Below are 24,449 nucleotides of genomic sequence, written 5' to 3' on the forward strand. Positions count from 1 at the left end.
CGCTTGTTTGCTCTTCCTTCGTTCTTACTTCCCGCCATCCAACTATTGCTCCGATGCCGTACACATTGTGTACTAATGCCGTAGGGAACAGAACGCTTTGCGACATGTGCCAATCAAAATCGTACCGCAAGCAGATGCGCCACAAGCAGGACCACAAGACCGCGGAACACGGAGATGCGGCCGAGGAAGTCGATGGTACAACCGATCAAAGCAAGAGCATTTAACTATAGGCCCTGAGCTTGCTCTTTCTATCTTTCTTTATTCTTTCCCTCACCTCTCTATGTGGTTTATGTTCCAGATTAGTTGTCTCAATCACAGCCCAGATAAATCTCTCACAAAACACAGACGGAGAAAAAAAATTAGCTGTCGCAGTTAACCGTCATTATTACATTCCATAATTTTGCTAATCAATTGCTCGACATATATTTTACAATCAAATTTTTTGATAAAATAGAAAAATTGTTGAATATGAATTTAAAAATTGTAAAATTATAAATTTACTACTAAAGCAAAATTATCTTGAATGCATTTTACTACCTCAAACTGTCATCCTTTTGTTGGCAGAATAAAAATCAATTTATTATTATAGTGAAATAATTCATAGATGCAATTTAGCTATTTTAGACAATAAAATTGATATATTCTTAACAATTTCTTTTGCTGATTCCATACAATAATTGACAAAATTTATTATCACAGTAAAATATGCTGTGTATATATATCTTTTTTGAAAGGTGATCTGTATGACGAGGAGCAAATTTTACAATGTTCAGTAAAAAATATTCAGTAAACTTTTTTCTCCGTTCACGAGGGCACAATTCATACACGATACGTGCAAACTTTGTCGGAATCCGAAAAAGTTTCGTACGCATACTATCATAGTGCATGCGCTTCTTCACAAGAGATTATAAAGGAATACCGATGATTAACGTGGCAATTTTGCCACGTGTGTTTACACTATTATAATACTATTATTTTTTCTATTTTGTCCGAGTGATAATTAAAATATACTGTATGTATAAAAAACAGTTTGCTTTTAATCATCAGTGTTCTTTAAATTATTTTTGTATTATAGCTAATAAAGAATTGGACGTAGAACAGCCATTTTCCAGGCCATATTATTCATAGGACGCTTTCTCTAAGAAACAATGTACTTCTCTCTCTCTCTCTCTCTCTCTCTCTCTCTCTCTCTCTCTCTCTGTCTATCTATCTATCTCTCTCTTTCTCTCTCTTATATATTCTCTTTGTACAATTACACAGTTACACAGGTGCACGTGCACGAGAGCAAAGCATGCAACATGAGAACAGAACACGCAGCCAAGCAGTAGTGACCTACAGAACCCGATGAGCATGCAAAATTCTTTTTCATTTATTGTGTTAGTCTATCAATGAAACAGATGTTCTAATATTGTTGAGAGTTCAAACGTCACACGTGTAATTCGTAAATGAATCGTTGTTGCAATACTACTTACCCTTCATTACGCGAACTTGCCTTGTATCTAGCAGATCCTTCCTCATATCGAGTAGACTACATTTGCATCAACGATATCGATGTGTGATCATTTAGTATTTAGTATGAAAAATGCCTCTTTATATTGAAGTAGATTATTTGAAATCGTCATTTTTCAATAAAGATTCGATGATAATAGAGTCTCCCTTCAGATCCCGACGATTGTACGCAATGCGTGGCAATACTCGAGGAATTAGAGAACATTGATGACGATTGCGACAGACACGGCATCACGTTCGTGAAAACGCAAGTAAGTAAAATAAATATGATTTTCTTTTATTTTACATTTATTTCGTGTTGGAAAAACGAAACGATTTATTAATGTGTTAATGAAAAGGTAATAATTTTATGTAGAAAGTTTGTCTCGAAAAGAAAGAAAAACTAATGCAAATAAATATTCTCTCCCTCTTTTTTATAGGATTTTAAAGTAGCCGAAGATTACGGAGTTACGGACTTTCCAGTATTAGTCTACTTCGAGAAACAAATGCCAAATGTGTTCGAAGGTTTATAATTTTGACAATTAACTTTCTTAATTAATCACAAATCCATCTTATTAATAATTATCTATTTATAGGTGATCTCTCTATAGAAGAGGAGGTATTACAATGGTTGATTACTCAAAGAACGGAAGATCGGATCGAGCTGATTACAAGAGTTATGCTAGAAACATCCGTTGAGGAGACACAGTACTTAGCGGTTTATTTCAGTAAGTTAATTATTCTCGAAGAATAAAATTACTCTGGCGATTACTTACATAGTTGTATAAATGTCTTTGTTATAGCTAAGCAAAATTGTCATATATGCGACGAAATTTTGGAGGGTTTGGAAAGAATCGACGACGAGTGCGACGTGTTTGGCATTCATATGGTAAAAATTCAAGATCCGCAGCTGGCTAAGCGATATTCGATCAAGACGTTTCCGGCGCTCGTTTATTTCCGAAATGGCAATCCTCTAATCTTCGAAGGTTCGATCACCCATCATTTGTATTTTAATATTTTTATTATCTTATAATAAACAAAGATAGATGAAATTTTGAAATGTTACATGCGTTAGGGGACCTTCAAAATGAAGAATCAGTCCTCGAGTGGCTGATCGACGATGACAATCGAGAACTGGCCGATGAAATAGAATCTGTCAACGAGAGAATGCTGGAGAGACTTCTCGATGAATCTAATTTCTTAGCCGTTTTCTTTTGTAAGTTATCAATCCAATTATCGGTTTTTAACTCTTTGTTCCTCACCGAGCACATTTTCTTTAAAAATTATCTCTTTCGATTCATCTCGTAAACACTCGCATCGAGAGACGAAAATTTTTCAATCTTAAATATTGTATTTTGTATATTACAATAAATATCTGTATTTCATTATTTGTATTTTATTTCATTCTATTTTACTTTATTCTATTATTATTCAGATGATGAAGATTGCCCAGAATGTGGCGAAATCATGGAAGCGTTGGAGAAAATCGACGGTGAAGCCGACCTTTTCGGGATCGACTTCGTCAAGATCTCTAGCGAGGATGCTGCCGAAAAATATAGCATTCTCAACGTTCCATCCCTCGTATATTTCCGAAAGAAAGTGCCACTCATATACGATGGTGACCTTATGCAAGAAGATAAGATTCTCCAGTGGCTCACTTCTCAAGATGTGTTCGAGATAAAAAATGAGATCGAGGAAGTTAACAGAAAAATGCTAGATAAGCTGTTGGACGAGAACGAATTCCTTGCTGTCTTCTTTTGTGAGTAAACAAAAAAATTACAAAAATCTCATATCGTCTATCATTATCAAAATCCATCGTTTCCAGACGAACACGACAGTGAAGAAAGCGAGGACGTGAACAAGAAATTGGAAGAGATCGACGGCGAGACTGACAATCTGGACATTACATTCGTTAAAATGGCAGATCCCAGATACGCTAGGAAATGGGGTGTTACCAAGCTGCCTGCCCTCGTTCATTTTCGCAAACGATTCCCGAGTATCTACAGAGGTAACATATATCGTAGAAAATACCTTTGATCACAATGAAAGCCAATTTGCTTTCCTTCGGGTGTCCTGTCAGTTACGTTCCGGTCAATTCTTTCTCTCTAGGTGATCTGCACAGTGAACAGGACGTTCTCGAATGGCTACGCAAGAACAGATATCGACAGCCGGAATTGAACATCTACATGTACATGCTGATCGCCATTACCATCCTCTTCCTCATGTACACCGGTTTCCTCCTGTCGTGTTTCCGCTCGGAACCGTCCGCGCCTGTCGCGCATCCCAAGCAAGCGTGAAAGCACACGCGCTCCATACGGAAGTGACGGCAAAATAAAAAGACAGGACTCGTGAACTCTTTGCGCCCTTGTGGGCCGCTCGATACTCTCAATACTCTGATTCCCGTATGATTATGCGTGGATATATAGGTTCGTCCGGAACGAACGATTTATACATGGCGATAAGACCGATAGTAACGATGACTGTGTTGGAATAAAAACGACGAAGTGTCATCTGCCTTGCAGATTCTCTCTGCCGGACCGCTGTCAAATGTATAAATGAAATGATTGCGTGAAAGAGAGGGAGAGAATGCGCGTTTATCAAACCGTGTTACGATTATTTTGATATAAGAATCAAAAGTAAATTACACGTACATATATATATATATATATATATATATATATATATATATATATATATATATATATATATACAATATATATGTTAGCGAATTTAAACAAATTTTCGTCTCTCGAAAGAAATATTTTTTTTTTTTTAAATTAACATCGCGATACTATTACATTCTTTGTCTCAGAGAATATATAAAAAGCAATTTTAATTTATTATATATACAATATAAAGATACGATAAATAGTAAAATTACACCTTTATTCGCGCGAATATTTTTGGCCCTTATTTAACCCTTACTCCGTATTGTTATTTTTGGCACCTTCCAATTGTACAGGTGGGTCAGCGTATTTTCGATAAGTTTATTAATGTATAAAAGTGTTTTAAAAAATCTGAAAAAATGTATATACCTTCTTTAAACATTTTAAATAAAGACTTAAATGATAAATTTGAAAAATAATTTACTTAAATATATTATTTTATGATTATTTGTTTTCGAGAAATTGACATTGTTAGAAAAATCACAGACAAAAATGATCCATCAGTACGGAATAAGAGTTAATGCAGTATCGTTTAACGTTAATCCTAGATTTTGGAACAGAGTCCGATTCCACAATTAATTTCACCGGAGTTTAATTCATTAAATCATCTGATTTAAATCATCGAAGACCAGTGTTTAAGCCGAGTTTAACGAATTAAATTTCGGTTAAATAAGTTGGAACCGAGTCAGAGAAATTCCGCAATGTGTCAAAATAACGATTAAACGCCATCGTTGCAATATATTCTTTTTTTCAATAGGAAGTATCTTTGATTTCTGCCGATATTGTTAGCATCATTATATATAGAATAAGATTATCGTCATTTATCATCATCATCATCTTATTATCTCATTAATATTATTCTTATTATTATTATTATTATTATCCATCTAAAAATTATCGCTATTCGTGATAATGATTTATTAATACTTTTATTACTGCTATTATTATCATTATAATTATAAGCATAATTATAACTTTATTATTATTATATTATAATTATTACGTAATTATTGTTATTATTGTTGTTAGTATATAGTTATATAGTAATGACTGGTAGATATGACAGTGGTCTGCGATCGTTCAAACTTGTTTAGTTTATGTATGGTATAGCTCTTATCAATAATATGACCCTTCGTAATGATGAATTATCGTTAACTTTTAACGATCGGATATAATTAATGACACGGCAAAGAAAAGCTTATTTTTATACGCTCATCTAACGAAGGGGACTATAATGATGTCATCGTTACTATAATGAATAAAAAAAGAAACGCACCCTTGGACCAACTCCAAACCGTTAAAATGCCATATTTTCATCTGCCAAGTGTAAATAGGATTATAACGTGAATAATGATGTATTATATGCAAAAGCGATTTTTCTCTTATTTAGATCTTTTTTTTTTGTCTGCAGGATTATAGATAGATAATATAATTATGTTACGTGTTATGTATGTTATAATTCTTTTGGATACTTTTCTGATTCTGCGATGTGGGTTCGTATATGGAAGTATTTCAAGAGAGCGTGTATGAAAAGGATGATATATCCCCTTTAAAGGCGCCATCCAATTTCCAAAATATACTTGGAATTGTTGACGAAAGTCGCATTATTCGACTTTTTATTTAATACATCGTGCAATATATATTTTAACAATTAATAATAAATCAAATAAGAGAGGGAGAGTTATAAATTACTTACCGCGCCAGTGATATCTCCTAACCTTTTTTTCCCTTCTCTTATTCATCGTTGCTCCTCCGCCGTTGCTTCTTTCAGTGTTCAGATAACGATAACACGATACGTAATCGCACGACACTCCTATGCACGCGATGCACTTTTTTATAATGTTACGGCGGAAGAATAACGTAAAGACAAAACGATCGCAAGAAACCACAACCCGCTCGACACCCGCGAAATTGACGTAACAAACGATAACGATAGAGCAGATCGCACCCTCTATTATTTAATTCGAAAGTCGCGCGACCAACTGCGCGGTGACGTCACACATCTGTTGCTCCTACGGTGCGTTTGGAGCGCACTCTGCCGGTCGTGAAGCCTCTTTATTATAGTGGGTGCTTTCCATTTAGTGACACGAGTCGACACAACCAAGCGTTGTTCTATCTTTGTTGTCGAATGACTGTTGGAAAAAGAAAAGATGATGCTAGTACAAACATATATACATCAACAAAGTGACGTGTGTCATTGCGTAGACGCGTCAAATAGTGTGAAAAATTTGTCTAAGTCCTACTATTGAATGGACCAATCAGAAATCTTTGTTCCTTTTGTTCTAATTTGTCAATCAAACGCTGATTACCTGCTTGTAAGAATTTCCGAACACACTATTAGACACATATATCCCGCGCTTTGGCAGAATTCAAATAACCTTCGGTTATAGGTTATGGTACTCTGATTCTTCTGCGACAGAAGCTGGAAGTAGAATATCTGTAATTTTATTGCTGAAATATTTCCAAACATTAAATCAATCATCGAATATTTTGAAGCATTTAGTATTTAGTATCTTCCCGATCATCGCATTGATACCGATCTAGTTTATACAACACATCTTTTATCAAAAATACAGAATAGAAAGAGGTAAGCAATGAGAGGTTATGTTACCTTATATTATATTATTTATGCCATATAATTACTAAAATTTTGTAATAAAACCAAGCTCAAAGTAATAACGATACTACTAAGCGAAAGAAAGAGAAAATAACAGGCATAGTAATTAGCACAATTTTTTAAATTTTACTATAATACAAAATATTCAAAAAGTAAATTATGTATAAATTTTTGGATTGTTTTTTCTCTATAATCAGTGAAACAAAATGTATTAAAATTAAAATGTTGTGTTACTTATTGTTAATATTATGGACTGTTACTTTATTGTTAGTACTAGGGAATAAACATACTCAAAACCAAAAAAGTTAAATGAAATGCATGTTATATAACATTTTTTTTAACTTTTAACTTTAATATATTTTGTTTCACTGAAGATAAACCAAAAACAGACCAAAACATTGATACATAATGAACGTACATTTGAATATTTTGTATTAAAATAAAATTTGTGCCTTAATTATTGCATCTTGGTTCTTATTTACTCTTTCTTTTGCTTATTAAAAATTTATTCTAATATGATGTGAATATAACATTAAGTACATTAAATTTACTGAATACATTTTATTAAATTTTTATATATATTATTTGGAATAAAACTATTATAGAATCATAGAAATTATATTAAATAGGAATAATAAACATATTGCGTTTTCTTTTAATAATACTTTGCATTTTTTATATTTTATAGATATTACTTTTACTTCTGAAATGTCTGTATTAAAAAAGAGCCAAGAAGAACCAAGTCCATCTAACGTGATAACTTTGGATGCTGAAGTTTTTGAGTCAGAACAAGATTCAATTTTTAAATGGTCGCATGAGGCTGTTCTGTTACTCATTGCTGAATATCAGAAGCAAGAGGAAAAAGTCACATTAGGCAAGACGATATGTTATTTACTGTAATAATGACACAGACAACATAATGTAACACAGTGTATCAGTCTTTTTTTTTTTTTTTTTAAATTTCAATGGACAAAAAAATGATACACTGTGTCATCTGTGTCATTTACTGGAAAACATGACCTGTATGTATATAATATTCTTGTTATGGCTTTCTCATAGATTTCATGTTTTTTTATAGGCAAAATGTCGCAAAAGCGAATGTGGGAATCAATCAGTGGAGTTCTTAGTAATCATGGATATGATGTTAATGGCTCACAATGTCAAAGCAAATTTAATGGGATGAAGAGGACATTCAGGTCTATCAAAGATCATAATTCTAAGTCAGGAAATAATCCCCGATTCTGGCCTTACACTGAAGTCATGGAATCTTTGTTAGAAGAGAAATCTTTTATAAATACCATTGCTACGACCTCGAATCAAACTCACACAGAGAGTGAAAATAATGACGTGCTCGATAACTGTAACTCTTCTGTTAACTTTGGTTCTTCAAATCCACGCAAGAGGAAAATCTATGACATTGCAGAGGCCATTCTGGAAAGCCGAAGGATAGCTGAAGAAAATAAACTAAAACGCCATCAGCAGACATTGGAACTGCAGGCTAAAACCCGAAGAGTGGCCGAAGAAAATAAACGAAAACGCCATCAACAGACAATGGATCAACGGGATAAACTTCTAAATGCTTTAAATAAGCTCATAAATAAATTGCAAGTAATATTCTCTTGCTCAAGTTAATAATTGTTAATTTTTATTTTTTAACTGATTCTTTTAAATTTTCTGTAGTACATTTGATTTTCTTTTTAGGCCTGAGTTCAAAAAGTTCGCTGTCGCACGAGACATCAACGTTAATGAAGTTATTCGAGGAGTTATTGCAGCGCTCACGGTTGCAAGCTCTTCGAATGATTTTTGTTATGTGAGCACGAACATAGAGGATATGGATAAAAATAATCAAATTAAGACTGGATTGCAACGAATTGCAATTTTACATGGAATTATAACAATTTTGACGGAGCTTATTGATTTAAATTCATCAGAAAGTGAAGAAGATGATTTTGATGACCTTATTGATTTAACTTCATCTTCAGAAAGTGAAGAAGATGAACGGAAACATATTATGTATGCGATAGAAAGAAGAAAAACGTTGAGATTGAAACATTATATGGAGAACATTGTGCCTGTTTATAATGATCAACTATTCGAGTCACATTTTAGGTAATCTGAAAGTTATGAATTGTATAGTTATATATTTTCTATTACATAAATAACATGCATTTAACTTTAACTGTTCTTGTATATGCACTTGTCTATTTATTTAATAAAAGGTTGATTTATCTTATGTTTCTATTTTATACTGCAGAATATCTAAAAGTACATTTGAGTATATACTTACCATTATTGCTCCGAAATTGAGAAGAACACATGCGGGGCAACCAATGATTTCTCCTGAGATGCAATTTCTTATTGCAACATGGCGTATGACAACTCCCGATTCCTATAGGTGAGTGTTGCTTGTGAAATTAATATTTTAAGGGTATCACAACTGTAATAAAAAGTTCTTGCTTATAATCGTCTTTTTTTTTTTTTTTTAGTTCCATATGTGAGAAGTTTAATGTTAGTCGAGCTACTGCTCTTAGTGCCACACGAAGAGTAATAACGGCTCTGTATGACTTGGCACCAACCATCATCAAATGGCCATCAGATGACAATGTGAATGAAGTTTGGACTGGATTTAAAACTATCAGTGGTTTCCCAAAAGTTATTGGCACTATAGGCAATATTCATATAAACATTCCAGCTCCTCGTGTTCAACCAGAATCTTATATGAATCGTAAAGGACACTATTCTGTCCAACTGCAGGTATGTCATGTCTGAATTTATACAAGTAAGTACAATAAAAGCTCATTGTGTACTTAAACTAACAATTTAAAGTAAGTTTTATCTGTACTAATATAGTGTGCATTAATGTAAGTTTTTTTCTCATTTTCAGGCAGTATGTAACCATGAAGCATACTTCACTGATTGCTTTGCAGGATATCCAGGATCTATGAATGATCAGCAGGTATTCCAATCATCAGAATTGCAACAGTGGTTAGGGGATTCTGAGAAATTTCCTGATAACTGTTACATTCTCGGAAATTCATATGAACTAAACCAAAATATCATTGTTCCCTATTATGACAATGAACATCTCACTTCTAAACAGAAAAATTTCAATTTTTGTCACGCTTCTGCCAGAGTAGCAATTAAAAAAGCTTTTGGACTCTTGAAAACAAGATTTTATAGTATAAAGAATGTTCTCGCAATGGATAGATGTGATTTAATCCCTACGTTTATAATTGCATGTTGTGTGATACATAATATTTGCCTATCAAGAGGAGATAACATCGACATTGAGGAAATTAACGAGACAGAAGACAATAATTCTGTTCATCAAGATTTTGAACTATTTGAACAAGCAGCTATTGTTAAAAGAGATTTGATTTGTGAAAAACTTCTTATGCAAAATATTTATTGTACATAGATTTATGATAAATGCATTTTAATCGAATAAGATAATTAATAAAATTAATATAATTAACAAGATAAGATAATTAATAATTAATATAATTTACAAGATAATTGATAAAATTAATATATTTTGCTTGTATCATTCTACAACATATTATTTTTAATTACTTTAATAAATTTTTATAAATAAAGAAATTATGTTTATGATTTATTAGAAATTATATTTATGTTTTTGAATAATGTTTATAATTTTAGCAGATAGATCAATTTGTCTTATCATTATTTATTATAATATCTACAGAAAGTCATATATCATAAATCCTAAAGTGGAATAAATTTTACAGATATACATGCGCGTTAATTAATTCGAATCTTATCTAGATGAAGCTAGCCGAACAATAATTATTAAATTTGATTTACTTTTAATTTTTCTAAGCATATTTTGTTTATAAATTGTTTGTGAATAATTGAGAATCTATTTTTAATTTTTTTATACAATTTTATTTTGTTTTTGTACTATTTTTTATTTTAACTAAATTATATATTTCATTATTATTTTATATTGTAAACGTTAAAAATAGATTCAGAATTAATCACAAACGAAATACACTCTGAAAAATTAAGGCGTCTTTTTATACTGACAGTCGACGTTGCGTCAAAATAAGTCACGTGATCAAAATGACGAATAGACATCTTTAAAAAATCACTAGAAACCTGCGCAAAAGAACTATGCTCTTATTGGTCGACAGGCTAGTGAATTTATTCATTTTTGTAATTCTCATCCTGGCTTGATGATCACGTATGCGCACTTCAGTTCCGGTTTCTTTGACGTCAAGTAAATAGAGGTTAAAGATTCCTTTACCGCGTGGAAAGATGGCTGACGCGTAAGTAACCTTGGTAGCTCGTAAAATCTAACTGCATCAGCCGATAGTATGATTTTATAATTTCACAGATATTATATTAACAATTTATTATTATGCATGTATATTAATAGATGTATATTTTTACATTAAAAAAGCAAACTGAAGATTGTTCACTTGAAATTTGCAGATGCATTATCGTCCACAATACGAAGCATGTTATATTATTATTATAAGCGAAGACGCATTTGGTTTTGCATTAATCATGAATTAACGTTATTTTTTGTGTTATTTATTATATTTGTACAATAAACGAAAGTAAGAAAAAATTTACATTAAGTCTTTAAAGGCTCTCTTTTTACTCCATAATATTACTCATTTTAGTAAGAATTAATTTAATTTATTAAACATTCGTCTGTTTAGATAAATAGCAAAAATACCTTAAATAAATGATCATTTTTTCATGCAGAAAAAAGGAAGCTGATGTTCCAACCAAGAAACTGCCGGCAGTGCCGGAATCTGTGTTGAAGAGAAGGAAACGCCGTGAGGCAGTTAAAGCTGCACGTTTACAAATATCAATCAAGGTAATGATTACATGTCAGCAAATTTTATTTATTATAACTATCTTCTGAATTTTTCATATTTGTATATTTAGAAAAATTACTTATATAAAAGGCATGCTTTTATTTTGTATTACTTTGCTTGTTTTATAGCAACGTGCAGATCGCTACAAGAAAAGGAAACAAATATTTAAAAGAGCTGAAAAATATGTAAAGGAATACAGGAGAAAGGAGAGAGATGAAATCAGATTGATTCGACAAGCAAAAAATCGTGGAAATTATTATATTCCTGGCGAAGCGCGTCTAGCATTTGTTATCCGTATTCGAGGGTAAGTATCGATCATCGCTAACATTATAAAAACACATCTTTTCAAGATTCTTTAAATTTTCTTTATTTAATAATTAAAATATAATTGTAATTCTTCTAGTGTTAACCAAGTTGCTCCAAAAGTACGAAAGGTATTACAACTGTTTCGTCTAAAACAAATCAACAATGGCGTCTTTGTTAAATTGAACAAAGCAACCATTAATATGTTACGTATTGTCGAGCCTTATATTACATGGGGATATCCTAATTTAAAATCAGTTCGTGAGTTGATCTACAAACGCGGGTTTGCCAAGATAAATAGACAACGTATACCAATAACTAGCAATTCCATCATTGAGAAGAAGCTTGGTTAGTAAATTATTTTTTTTACATAATATACTATACATAAATAGACGATAAATATCGTTAAAATACTAAAACAGCATGTATGCTATTATACTTTAAGTAATTTTTTGACAAATCCATGGGAGTTTTGAGAATATAAACATTCTCCCTTCCAGTTTGTCAAAAATTAATGAAGCAATTTTTGGAAAAACTTGATCATAGTTTTTATGGTCAGGATTGACAAAAATTTGTTATAATTTTTTTTTTTTTTTTTTTTGTAACTTGTGTTATCACACATTGTAATTATAAAAATTCATTTCTGCTTTTTTGTTTTTACTTAGGTCGGTCCCATATCATTTGTACTGAAGATTTGATTCATGAGATATTCACCGTTGGCCCGAAATTTAAATATGCCAGCAATTTTCTGTGGCCCTTTAAGGTATGTATTCTTCAAAATATACACGATTTATCAAGTACATATATCTTGCATTACGACATAGGCATGATTATAGAATAATTTATTCTATTAATCTCCTATTATGTCGAAAAGTAATAAGAGTTTTTCTTATCGATGAATGATATTTCAATATCGCAATCTAAGATGAGCTCAAACATTTTTATTAATTGATATAAGGCATATTATATTGCATATCTAAAATGCTTTTATTAATTTATAATATATATATATATATATAATTTATTTGTTTATTTTATTCATTTTTAATAAAATTCCTTAATATTATTTCTAGCTCAATACACCAAATGGTGGATGGCGCAAGAAGACCAACCATTACGTAGAAGGTGGTGACTTCGGAAACCGAGAAGATAAAATTAATGAACTTCTCAGAAGAATGGTATAAATTTATAAAGATCTTCATAAATAAAGTTCTAATTGAATTTACATTTCTTATGTTCTGCCCTAATTAATAATAATATGTGTCTATTATGAACTATATACAAATATGTGCTTTTTAATCAATAGAAATCAAATAAGTTCTGTATACATACATATAGAGATGCAAATTAAAAAGAAATTGCAAAATATCTATCAGAAAATCATGCAATATATTAAATATTTATAAATGTCAAATTATTCCACCATTCATTTTATTGATGTTTATATATATATCTATGCTTCATATCTACATAATATATCAATTTGTTTATATGTAATGGATAAAGTTTAATATTTTATGTGCAGTGGAAATTATAATTTATGCAATTTTAGAGAAAACATATAGTTTATTAATTTGCATTGCATCAAATATGTCTTGTATCCACGTTTTTTTGTATAAAATAATGGTTTCATTCAGCTGACTCGATAATTAGGCAACCTTATTAAATTTTCCGGTAATACTCGACGTTGATTTGTTGGTTCTAAAAGTAAGAACCAATCACATTCGCTACCAAACGGTTGAGTTCACCGAATGAAAATGCATTCCGTTTGACACTACAAAAGTTTCGAATCGTTTTATTGAACGAAAGCAGAGAAAGGAAGAACTCTTTGCTTTGATTGGTCAATCAAATGTTTGAAACATTCACATTAAAACCATGTGGTAGCCAATCATAGTCTGGCTTTTTAAGAAAATACGCATTGCTTGTGTTTGTGCATAGTGCATATATAGCCAATGCATAGGTCTGTCATGTGGTTCCGAGTGTAAAATATTTTTATTATAATCAATTATAATGTAATGAACAAAATATATACATATGTGTGTGTTTAAAAGTAAATAATATAAAATAATATAAAAATTAATATTAATTAAAGTAAATCAAAGTAGAGATAACATATAATCACCTACGACACATCTAACCTATTCACATTTTATCGAAAAAGAATCACAAAATCATATTATTTAACAATAATTATCAAATTGTAGGAATTAAAAAATTTTTTTATAAAATTGCGAATATAAACTATCCTCGAAAATACTGATATATCCATATGATTGAAGAGATTGAGCACTATGTTCTTTTGGAGTTGTAAATAAGAAGTCTAACTCATGATTCCAATATTACATGTTCCATGTTCAAATCCACGAAATTCTTTTTTTTCTCCTGATATTCTTTTATATTTTTTGCACGTTATCAGAATACTATAATACTATAAAATAATCTGAAAATATATTAAACTAAAAAATATAATTAATTGTATTGTATGGATAAAATATTAAATTTATTTCTTTTTTAATTAAGTTTAACATACTAATAGAAGTTAAATTTTTATAAGTAACAATTAGTTTAATTTTTTTATATTCTGTAAAAAAGTAACAATTAGTTTAATTTTTTTATATTCTGTAATTTTTTGTAAATATAAAGAAAAAACTTATATTTGATATGTTGCATAAAAGTCAATGTTCACTATGCATAAATCAAATGATACATCTAAGAATAATATAAAAATATATATTAAGGCAGTTAATAATGATATTTTTATTACTTTTTAAAGTTCTTTTTTTTACTTACAGAAAACTGATATCAAAACAAATTTATTTTACAAAGATGATAATGAAATAATAATGAATATAATGGTATAATGAAATCGAAAGAAGAATGTACAGTATATGAAGAAGATGAGCTTATAAGTAGACAACAAATTTTGTCTCAAACATCCCATGATGAGACAAGTATGCAAAAATCAAGAAGAAAGTCAGAAGCAATGAAGAAAAATATTGATTTACAAAGTATATCTAATGCAGCACATCAAGATAATTGTAAAACAAATGAAATGATTGTGAAGAATGATGAACAAAATCAGTCATCTGTACCTGTAGTACCAAATGTCAAAAGAAAAAGGGGTAGACCTAGAAAAATAGAAAATAATTCCATAGATCAAAATACACCAAAGACATCAAAAAATGATGATGTGCAAAATAATTTCGATAGCATTATAGAAGCCTCACATACGATATGTGGTAGAAGACGCACTAGTAAAAGGATTGCAAATATAAGCTATTTAAGCGATGAAAGCGATACCACAAATGTGGAAGATGAATCTTTTGTCAAAAAGCGTGGGCGTCCAGTTAGTAGAGGAAGGAGACGAGGTCGAGGACGTGGCTGCGGTAAGGGAATTGCTAATATATTCTAACATATTGTATATTCATCCTATACTATCATGCTGGCTCTTATTTGCTCTTCTTTATTTATTTGAATGTCATGATTTGAATAATAATGATTCTTTAGATTCGGAATACATCCCTAAAACGACAAGAAAAGATGTTTCTCAATTAGAAACACTGGAACATAACGATTTAGACTTAGATGAAATGAATACAACAGCAGATAGTGTTACAAATATTGAAAATGGTACAACAAATACAGATTCCCCAAATATTGCAAAAATTGTAAGTTGTAATATATTTTAGAAATATTAGCATTACTGATTATATAACATATATAATTCAATTTAAATTTTCACTTACAGGTACAATTAGTAACTTGTGCTAAATGTAATCAACAAATACCAAAAAGACAATGGACTTCACATAACTTGCATCGACATAATAACATGGCTTGGCAAAAACATGAGGAACCATTGGTAATAATATTTTTAATTGTATTATAAAACATTTTACATCACTAATAAAAAGTTATATTAATTTTAAAACCGAGTTTGTCTACAGGACTTTGAAAATGATATTAAATTATTAAAACAAGTATTAACTCGTGCTCTTAAGCAAAAAAAGAAATATTTAACTTGTGAAAAATGTGAAGATACAAAACGGAGTGTCAATGGTTTTATATCACATATGCAGTTTTGTGGAAAATCTGAAGAAGTGAGTATAAAAGTATAGAAGTATATGTTTTATGTATATATATATACACATACATAATATACTTTATATTTACTTATTTTTTTGTTACAGGAAAAACAAGCCTTAATGATGACATGCCCCATTTGTAAAGCTGTTATGATGCCTTCTTCCATGGAAATGCATGAACGTTATCATAGACAATTAGAAGAAAATAAAGATAAAGAAACATCAGTTATACTAATAGAACGAACAAAACGGAAAGCAGCACAGAAGTAGATAAAAATAAAACTTTAATAAAACTGTCTTATTAATTATAATTTTGTAATATATATAATACAATTCTTTTTGTAATTACAGAGCAACAAAGGTATTTGAGTCTATGAAAGAACAAGATGGGATGAAAATAAAACTTGATTCTTCTATGATTGTACGTTAAAATTTCATTCATTATGTTTATAAACTTATATAAGTATATGTAATGTAGGCATAAATGATAAATTCTTGGGCTAATTTAAGGCAGATCAATTTTATGATATATATAATTAAAAAGTTCATAAAAATAAATAAGAAAATAACAAGGATTCTGACCAATCAGATTTCACAGAAAAAATAGATGAAAAAATCATGTTATGTTTAGTTAATTTAAATAGATTAATAGAATCTTAACTTATGAGATTTATAATTATAAAAATATATAAAACACATAAAATTGAAAAAAATATATGTCAGTGATAATCTTTTTCTATGTAAAAGAAAATTGAAACCTTATATCAGTCAAAGAAAAAATTAAATAATATTAGTGAAAATAGGACTATATGTATATATTTGTTTTAGAAAAATGTAATACAAATGCCAGAACTTAGAAAAAAGATACCAGCCGTTTGGAAAGGTATATGGAAGAATGAAATAGCTTCACAAGGTACCACATCTTGTAAACAATTAGGCTGTACTTATACATGCTCCTCTTATGAAAGCATTTGTGAACATTATTCTCAATGTAACTTCATTCCACAAGAGGTATGCTGTATTTACAATTTTTGCGATATTTCAAAATTTTTAAGCATATAAATAAAATATATTTTTCTTTTCTAGAATTTTATATGTAAAATTTGCAAGTTTTCTGCAGATTCTAAAGACAAAATCATAGCTCATGTAACAGAAGCTCATTCAGGCAGCGAGGATTTAGATAAACATTCTGATTTCGAAAAAGACAAAGAAGATGAGGATTCATCAGAAGAAGATATAATAGAATTAAATGTAAAACAAAAGCATTCGAAACAAACACAGATAAGCTCCGATGGCACAAGTAAGTTAAACGAACCATATTATTTCAATGATTTTAACTGATGTATTAGTGCACCACAAAAATGATCTTACACTAGTACATTCAATTTATTGTAAGATTATTCTTTTATTAATCTTGTTATCGGTTTACTATAAAATTATATTATAAAATATAATAGAAGATTAATTTCATATCGAATTGGATTAAACTAGTTTATAGAGAATGTAAATTAATATTAATAAAAATATTTTTAATAATATATTATTTACGAAATTTTAGGAATATATAATAAAATGGGTTTCTTAGATAAAGAAATATCGCAAAAGCCACAATCAACTGAAATCTACAAGCCAACTTTGAATTGGACGTTGGAATTGTAAGTACTCTCTCTTGCATAACTAGATTATTATACATCAAACATGTTATTAAAAATTTAAGTTTGGTTTTAAATTAATTAATCAATTTATAATTTATTAACTTTTCAATTTATAATTTAACATTAACAAAGCTAATATTTTATTTAAAAAATCTTATTTACTTTTTTTGTTATTTGCAACAGTGAATTAAAAAATTATGAACTAACATTATTCGAAGACAATATGCCAAATACCTTTACATTATTGCAAGATAATAACGCTATAAAATATCTTCCGGAATTAACAATTTCAATGGCCATCAAAAATGTGAAATTTAATTCACCAAAAGATGTAGAAAATTCTGACGATGATGAGTGGAAGCGTCTAAATAGATTTGAGAGCGATATTTATGAAGGTATATTCTGAGACTTTGCTACATACACACAAATTATAATTTATTGAAATATTTAGTAATTGATACACTAAAATTAAACCATAATGTTTTTTAGCTGTACCAACATTTTTTGTCGGTGGCCCTGTATGGGCGTTAGCATGGTTACCTATCCCATCACCAATGTATACGAAAAACCCAGCACAATATGTTGCAATCAGCACACACCCTACTATGGAAAACAAATATACTGTAGGAAATAAATATTCCGGATCAAATATCATACAAATATGGAACGTTAGAAGTTTAAATCACAAGTAGGTCTAAAAGTGTATATAGAATGAATTAATGTGAGGAAGGATTCAATTGACACTATTATTTAATTTAATTTTTACACATAATTATATTCATTGTTAATGATTTATGATGTTATTGAAAGCGTATCTTATATATTCTCTTTTTTTCAGCGTCGATAGTACAAATGAAACACCCGTTTTAGCTTATGCAATTGCACATAATAATGGTACAATTTGGTGCTTGGAATGGTGTCCATCAGGATGTTACCAGGATATTGATCTTGGAAATTATAAAGCTGAAGAAAATAAGCTTAGACGAATGGGATTGCTTGCGGCCGCATGCTCGGATGGATGCGTAAATATTTATTCATTACCATTTCCCGATGAACTTAAATTCGAAAAAACAGAATATAATTCGTGAGTCGTATTACGATTTCATTATAATTTCATCGACTGCTATCAAGCTTTCCGTTATTTATAATATTTTTATTGTGATTTACACAAAGGTTGCCGATTTACAAGACTGACCCGGTAATAACACTAGTGGTGAATCATTTATTATATGACAGTAACAAACAAGATTGGCAATGCATGAAGTTATCATGGACAAAGGAACATGGACATAAGTAATACGTCTTTAATTTAAATTATTCTTTTTAAAATTTGCATATTGTAATTTTTAAAAATAACACGAATGTAAATATCTTTTAGTATCATCGCGGCAGGTTTCACCAATGGTTATATCGCATTGTGGGATCTCACGACTACCTGTCCTATGTTACTCAATGTACGAAAAAATACAAAACTTATAAATGCATTCCAACATTTCTTCGCTCATCACCACAGAGTTAGCAGTAAGTGTATATTATTTCATCTCTGTAAATAAGAAAATAGAACGTAAATTTATTGATTTATTTTTTTACTTTGCATAGTGGTAGCATTAGTTCCATATGGCAAAAGTCGATTTTTGGCTTCTGGAAGTACAGATAGAACGTATAAGTTTTGGGATTTGGAAGATACAAGCGCACCACGACAGTGTGCGAAAAAGGGTATAATACTCGATGGTACGTGGATGACACATTGGCCGGGTTCAGTTACAAGTTTCGATGATGCGCTTGGGTAAGTATTTGTTACTTTATATACGAATATTAACAATTAATAATATAATAATAATTATATAATAATATTTAATATAAAACAAATATATATATGTATATATATATATAATAAATACACAATATAATAATAATTATCATTATTTTCAATATGATTATTCTTACAGGTACCAATATTCGCAATCTTGTATAATTCCGTTGAGAGAATATGGATATAAGTACGGCCCGATTTTGCCAACTAATTCACCGACTTATGTAAGAATTATCTATTATTATTGCCATTTATCTTTTTGATTTATAATCGATTTTAAAACTTTTTAAATAATATATTCAATTTTTAGAGTATTACTGTTTCTGATTATGCTAACAGTATCGCACATGGTACTTTAGCAGGAGAAGTAATAACCATCTTTCCTCATCAATTATTATATACAGAAAAATTATTGTCTAAGAAACGACAGGTATAAATAATTATATTCCATTATATATGTAATTCTTTTAATTTTTATAAATTTTAGTTCTTTTAATTTTTGTAAAATAATTTTTTTTCAGTTAAACTCGTTCATTAAAACAGTAGATTTCTTAGAAGAGGGTCAAAGCAAAAATGAAAATAAAAATGACAAAAAGAATTCTAAAGATTATTGTTATATGCCAGAAACCTATAATGAGTGTAAAGATCGTTTTGGAATCATCTTTCATGATAAATTAACAGTGAGTGATTATTTATAAATGTATATACATTATCTGAATTATTTTAATAATATCAATAACTGATTTTCTTTGTTGTTTTATTAATCATATAGGGTCCAAAGGAAAAAATAATTAAAGATAAACAACATACTCTGCATAATAACACATTGTCATCCATTCCTATTGAACAATATCCATTTACTTCTGCAAACAAGGTAAATTGACCATAATTCTTTCCTATTTTGTACAGAATAATTAAAATCATAAAATTTTATTAAATTATTTATATATTTCAAAAATAAATTTCTTTTGTTTTCTATAATAATGAAAAAAATAAATAATTAGGAACAAACTACTGATAAGAAAACAAAATATGTTTTAGGTGGCTTGGAATCCAAATGCATGGAGTTATTTGTGGCTTATGGTAGGTTATCAAAATGGTTTAATGAGATTATTAAACTTCACGTTAATGTCCACATCTCACAAATTGAACTCTTCACTATCGTCGCATGTGGAATGTGTACTTGCTAAAGATAATGCTTCAACTCGATGACTATAAAGTTTCTTCTATAGAAAGAATATCTGCAATATGTAGAAGAATATTTTTTCTTACATTTTTAAACTCTTAGTTCAAAAATTATGAAATTGTATATACATTGATTCATAATTGTTACGTAATTGACATGTAATGACGTAAACGACATTATGAATTTAATAATTTAATAAAGAAATGTAATCTTAAGCACCAAACTCTGTTATTAAATTGCAACATTTACTAACAACTATGATGTCGGATACATATCCAGGATAATAGCACATATACACAAATACATACCCCTAACAGCGACATTTTATAAATATCATTTTTTAATTTTTTAGTTATTTTAACTTTGTTAACTAATTCTCTTGGTAAGCCTACATGTATCTGAAAGTTTATATCACACATATATTTTGTGTGAAACAATAATGGAAAAATTAAACTCGTTATAATTTTATCTTCTCGTTTAGCACTATAAACCACATTAAAGAAACTTCCTCGTCGTTTGACAAGTTGTAATTTACCTGTAACTGTGCGAATACAAAATCGAATACGCGCCAATACGCACGTGTAAGATCACGTGAGAGTGCGTTCGGAAATTTTATCCTTAAACTAAAGTAGCATTTGATTGACCAATCAGGACAATGAAATCTTTGCTTCTGATTGGTTAATCAGAAACGCCACTTTATAAGTAGAATTTTTGAACACATTCTGACAGATTCCGACATGTGCGATCACATGACAGATCCCGATACGCCATCTCGCGATGGCATGATGCATCGCAATTCAAAACATACCGAACAAATAATGCGTACAGGTGCGTATTCATTTTTTAAAATCTCGCAAAGATCTCAAGACACGCAACAGCATCTGAATGACAAACAGGAGAATATCGTTTATTTAAAAAGAAATAAGAGGAAAAAATAAATTAACTGATATATATTCAAGCAAAAAAAGATTTGTTTCAAATCATGAAGAGATGGCGATTCAGGTAAAAATTGAGATATAGAGATACACGTTGACATGAATCTTTTTACACAAAATTGTCTAAAGTGCCAATAACAAATTAATCATATAAATGTGCAAATATTTGAAGTATATATTTATTCTTTACATTAGAAACACGCATTTAAAAAATTTTATTTTTTTCTTCGAAGTAACGGCCCTGAGATATGACGTAATGAGGCGTAGGAAAAAACACTGGTTAGCTGATGGGACGTGAGATGTACCGAGTAGAGTCGCCGAGAGTCTATCGCAAGGCTGTTCCTATCGCAGTCTCCCGAATCTTCTCTCTAATCGAACTGATAACACCCGACCGGAAGTTACTTGCATACTTGTACCAAGCCGCGCCAATCGTTGTTAAAATATAACAGTGGTAAGTGTAAAATTTCATTTATCTTAAAATATTCTTATTTTCGTAATGATATTCGAAGTACAGAATGAATCAATTTTGATCAATTGTAATTTATCAAGTGTAATTTACATCTTGTATACGTTTCCGAAGCCTCTACGAAAACGAAAATATATATCTTTAGAAGATTACAAATTTTGAAAGAATGTTAAATACATTTTATTCTTGCACATTTTATTTTACTTTTACTTTGTCTAGAATTTTATTAATTTAAATATATTTGTTTTATATATATATATATATATATATATATATATATATATATATACTATGTTATTTTATCACGATTGTAAAGATGTTGTATGACTTCAATACCACATGTGCTTCAAAATTAAATTAAATTAAGTTAAATAATTTTAACAAAATTAAAATTTATATATAATATATATTAAATTATAATATATTTAAAAAAATATATATAAAGAGAAACGCTCTTATTCGATTTTTAGATGTATATATTATTCGAGAGCGATTTTTTAATTATCGAAACAGATGAGGAAATTAATAAAAATACGTGTTTGAAATGATTATTTTTCTACTGATGCAGAAAATGAGTTTCAATCCCATGAGATGGAAAACAAGAACCATAGTAAATAGTGTTTTAGGCGCTTTGGTTATTTATATACTATTTATTTATAAGAAGAAGCATCAAGTGATGTTTGAAGCCATCGTAAATAACTCGAATCCTAAGCATGTGTGGGAATTCGTGGCTGATTTTAGCAACATGAAAAAGTTGAATCCAACAATGTAAGTAGGAATAAGATTTAAATATCTTTTGTAAAATAGGAATATATTATTACGTTTGTTATCAAAAGAGAAAAATCGTAAATTAAAAAAAGATTAAATTCATATTTATATATTAACATATATATATATATATGTATATATATATATATATTTATTTATTTATTTACTTATTTATTTATATATACTACAGTTTAATCTTTTTTTCTTGTCTTTGAAATCAAAAACAATAATATTATAATTTAATTTTAAAAAATGAGAAATAATTTTTTTATGTTGCATATCTTCTTTTAAACTTTTTTTCTATTAATTGATTGCCCGTTTAATTTCATGTTGCAGAGAAGATTTTAATGTGATCGCAGAAAGCGGAAATTATGATCATTGGAAATATTCCGTGCAGTATACGGAACATTTAAGTCACTTACCAATGATTCGGAACGTAGCGCACGGACACTACGCCGTCAAACCTGATCACAATAATGGCTACGTCATCAGTTCTAAGCATGAAACTTGCTTCTTCAATTTCTGCTGTTGTAAGTAAACACGACTTCTGATTCATTAATTTTATTTTGTTCTATATAAATCGAGAGAGAAATATATAGGAAAATAAAATAATATTTTTATGAATAGATATTTAAAAAATTTGTCTTTGACGTTATTTTTAAATGCGTATATGAATATTTTATAGAAATTATTTTAAATAATTAATTTTCAAACATTTTTCGTCTTTACATTGAATTAAAATTCAGATCTGTAATGCTGATGTTTAGTGCAATTATACTCCTATCAGCACATATGTTCAAAAGATATATAAGATTTATAAGAGATTCACAGGATATTAAAATATGTTTTAACATTCTATGGATTTCTTATAAACATCTTTCGAACATGTATGCTGCTAGGGACATTCCCCCTCCCCCCTCCAGATAACACAAGCTATTCGAAAAGAATTCATTTTTATGTCACCAATTTTAAGTCCCTTTTGAAATACATATAGAATACATTTTATAAAATGAATTCTTTTTGAATAGCTTGTGTTATCTGGGCCCTTATCTACATCTGAAGAAAATCGTATATTCAAATAAAGCTATTTGCTTTTCAGTGGAGTCTATTTCACAATTCAGATTCGATGCAGATGGTGCACAAGACACAAAATGTATCGAGACCGTACAGTATGAATGTCCAATCGTGTTTTCACCTTTGTGCTATAAAGAGGTCATGTATCAGCGAGAAGAGATCATGAAGAGACTCAAAGTAGAATTCAAGCAATAGGAACAAATGTCTCGTTGCGGAATATTTTTTATACATGTACTTATTCTACATTTTCATTTTATTATATAAAATTTTTCCAAATAAAAATGAACGATTTACTTTAGTTTAATATAATATATTAAACGAGTTTTTACATCTTTTCTTTTGAAAGTAATAATAATTCATTATAAATATCGAATTATTATTCTTCTAATTATATATATATATATACTTTTTTTTCAATCTAATGTGTGTTCAATAATGTATTAAAATTCTTGTGGCATTTAATCAAAAACATATAATATTGAAATACCTGCAATAGGAAATGTTTTTATTTTTCGTATAAATCAGTATATATAAAACAGAATA

General features: G+C 29.4%; 5 protein-coding genes across 14 annotated transcripts in view; all 5 read left to right on the plus strand.

Moving 5' to 3' along the window:
* Hlk (hulk) overlaps positions 1-5,829 on the plus strand; it is a 35,470-nt gene extending 29,641 nt beyond the window's left edge. For 2 of the 4 annotated variants that reach the window (XM_072901435.1, XM_072901433.1), the window contains 9 exons: positions 85-210; positions 1,663-1,760; positions 1,929-2,013; positions 2,085-2,216; positions 2,292-2,474; positions 2,564-2,704; positions 2,924-3,247; positions 3,314-3,496; positions 3,598-5,829. In XM_072901435.1, the coding sequence (XP_072757536.1) occupies positions 85-210; positions 1,663-1,760; positions 1,929-2,013; positions 2,085-2,216; positions 2,292-2,474; positions 2,564-2,704; positions 2,924-3,247; positions 3,314-3,496; positions 3,598-3,785 (1,460 nt within the window). In that variant the 3' untranslated portion in view covers positions 3,786-5,829. The remainder of the gene's footprint in view (positions 1-84; positions 211-1,662; positions 1,761-1,928; positions 2,014-2,084; positions 2,217-2,291; positions 2,475-2,563; positions 2,705-2,923; positions 3,248-3,313; positions 3,497-3,597) is intronic. The other 2 variants (XM_072901434.1, XM_072901436.1) reach the window with 2 other exon arrangements.
* A 519-nt stretch (positions 5,830-6,348) lies between these two features.
* Positions 6,349-10,263, plus strand: LOC140670206 (uncharacterized). Its single transcript, XM_072900775.1, has 7 exons — positions 6,349-6,741; positions 7,460-7,645; positions 7,850-8,375; positions 8,473-8,880; positions 9,026-9,166; positions 9,258-9,525; positions 9,656-10,263. The coding sequence occupies exons 2-7, from the start codon at positions 7,480-7,482 to the stop codon at positions 10,187-10,189; spliced, it is 2,043 nt and encodes a 680-aa protein (XP_072756876.1). The 5' UTR covers positions 6,349-6,741; positions 7,460-7,479; the 3' UTR covers positions 10,190-10,263.
* Positions 10,264-10,944: 681 nt separating this feature from the next.
* Positions 10,945-13,149, plus strand: Rpl7 (ribosomal protein L7). Of its 3 annotated transcripts, none has more exons than XM_072900778.1 (6): positions 10,945-11,060; positions 11,506-11,620; positions 11,750-11,925; positions 12,025-12,272; positions 12,590-12,687; positions 12,998-13,149. In XM_072900778.1, exons 1-6 carry the CDS (start codon positions 11,050-11,052, stop codon positions 13,106-13,108), a joined length of 759 nt encoding a protein of 252 aa, XP_072756879.1. In that variant the 5' UTR covers positions 10,945-11,049; the 3' UTR covers positions 13,109-13,149. The 3 variants fall into 3 exon arrangements, with proteins under 3 accessions (XP_072756879.1, XP_072756877.1, XP_072756878.1); XM_072900776.1 differs by lacking the exon at positions 10,945-11,060 and adding an exon at positions 11,156-11,250; XM_072900777.1 differs by lacking the exon at positions 10,945-11,060 and having other exon boundaries at positions 11,471-11,620.
* A 682-nt stretch (positions 13,150-13,831) lies between these two features.
* Positions 13,832-20,886, plus strand: LOC140670384 (uncharacterized). 5 transcript variants are annotated; one of them, XM_072900938.1, is made up of 21 exons: positions 13,832-13,936; positions 14,717-15,310; positions 15,432-15,592; positions 15,673-15,786; positions 15,872-16,024; positions 16,115-16,275; positions 16,361-16,430; positions 16,838-17,020; positions 17,096-17,309; positions 17,568-17,664; positions 17,848-18,059; positions 18,154-18,352; positions 18,503-18,748; positions 18,838-18,957; positions 19,043-19,185; positions 19,264-19,450; positions 19,614-19,701; positions 19,788-19,907; positions 19,999-20,157; positions 20,250-20,351; positions 20,519-20,886. In XM_072900938.1, exons 2-21 carry the CDS (start codon positions 14,785-14,787, stop codon positions 20,687-20,689), a joined length of 3,426 nt encoding a protein of 1,141 aa, XP_072757039.1. In that variant the 5' UTR covers positions 13,832-13,936; positions 14,717-14,784; the 3' UTR covers positions 20,690-20,886. The 5 variants fall into 5 exon arrangements, with proteins under 5 accessions (XP_072757039.1, XP_072757038.1, XP_072757042.1 ...); XM_072900937.1 differs by having other exon boundaries at positions 13,860-13,974; XM_072900941.1 differs by having other exon boundaries at positions 13,869-13,884.
* Positions 20,887-21,532: 646 nt separating this feature from the next.
* LOC140670212 (uncharacterized) lies at positions 21,533-24,204 on the plus strand. Its single transcript, XM_072900787.1, has 5 exons — positions 21,533-21,665; positions 21,832-22,049; positions 22,633-22,832; positions 23,169-23,362; positions 23,932-24,204. The coding sequence occupies exons 3-5, from the start codon at positions 22,636-22,638 to the stop codon at positions 24,099-24,101; spliced, it is 561 nt and encodes a 186-aa protein (XP_072756888.1). The 5' UTR covers positions 21,533-21,665; positions 21,832-22,049; positions 22,633-22,635; the 3' UTR covers positions 24,102-24,204.
* Positions 24,205-24,449: the final 245 nt, after the last annotated feature.

Source organism: Anoplolepis gracilipes, chromosome 10 (genome assembly GCF_047496725.1).
Source record: "Anoplolepis gracilipes chromosome 10, ASM4749672v1, whole genome shotgun sequence".
In the NCBI taxonomy this organism is placed as follows: Eukaryota; Metazoa; Arthropoda; class Insecta; order Hymenoptera; family Formicidae; genus Anoplolepis; species Anoplolepis gracilipes.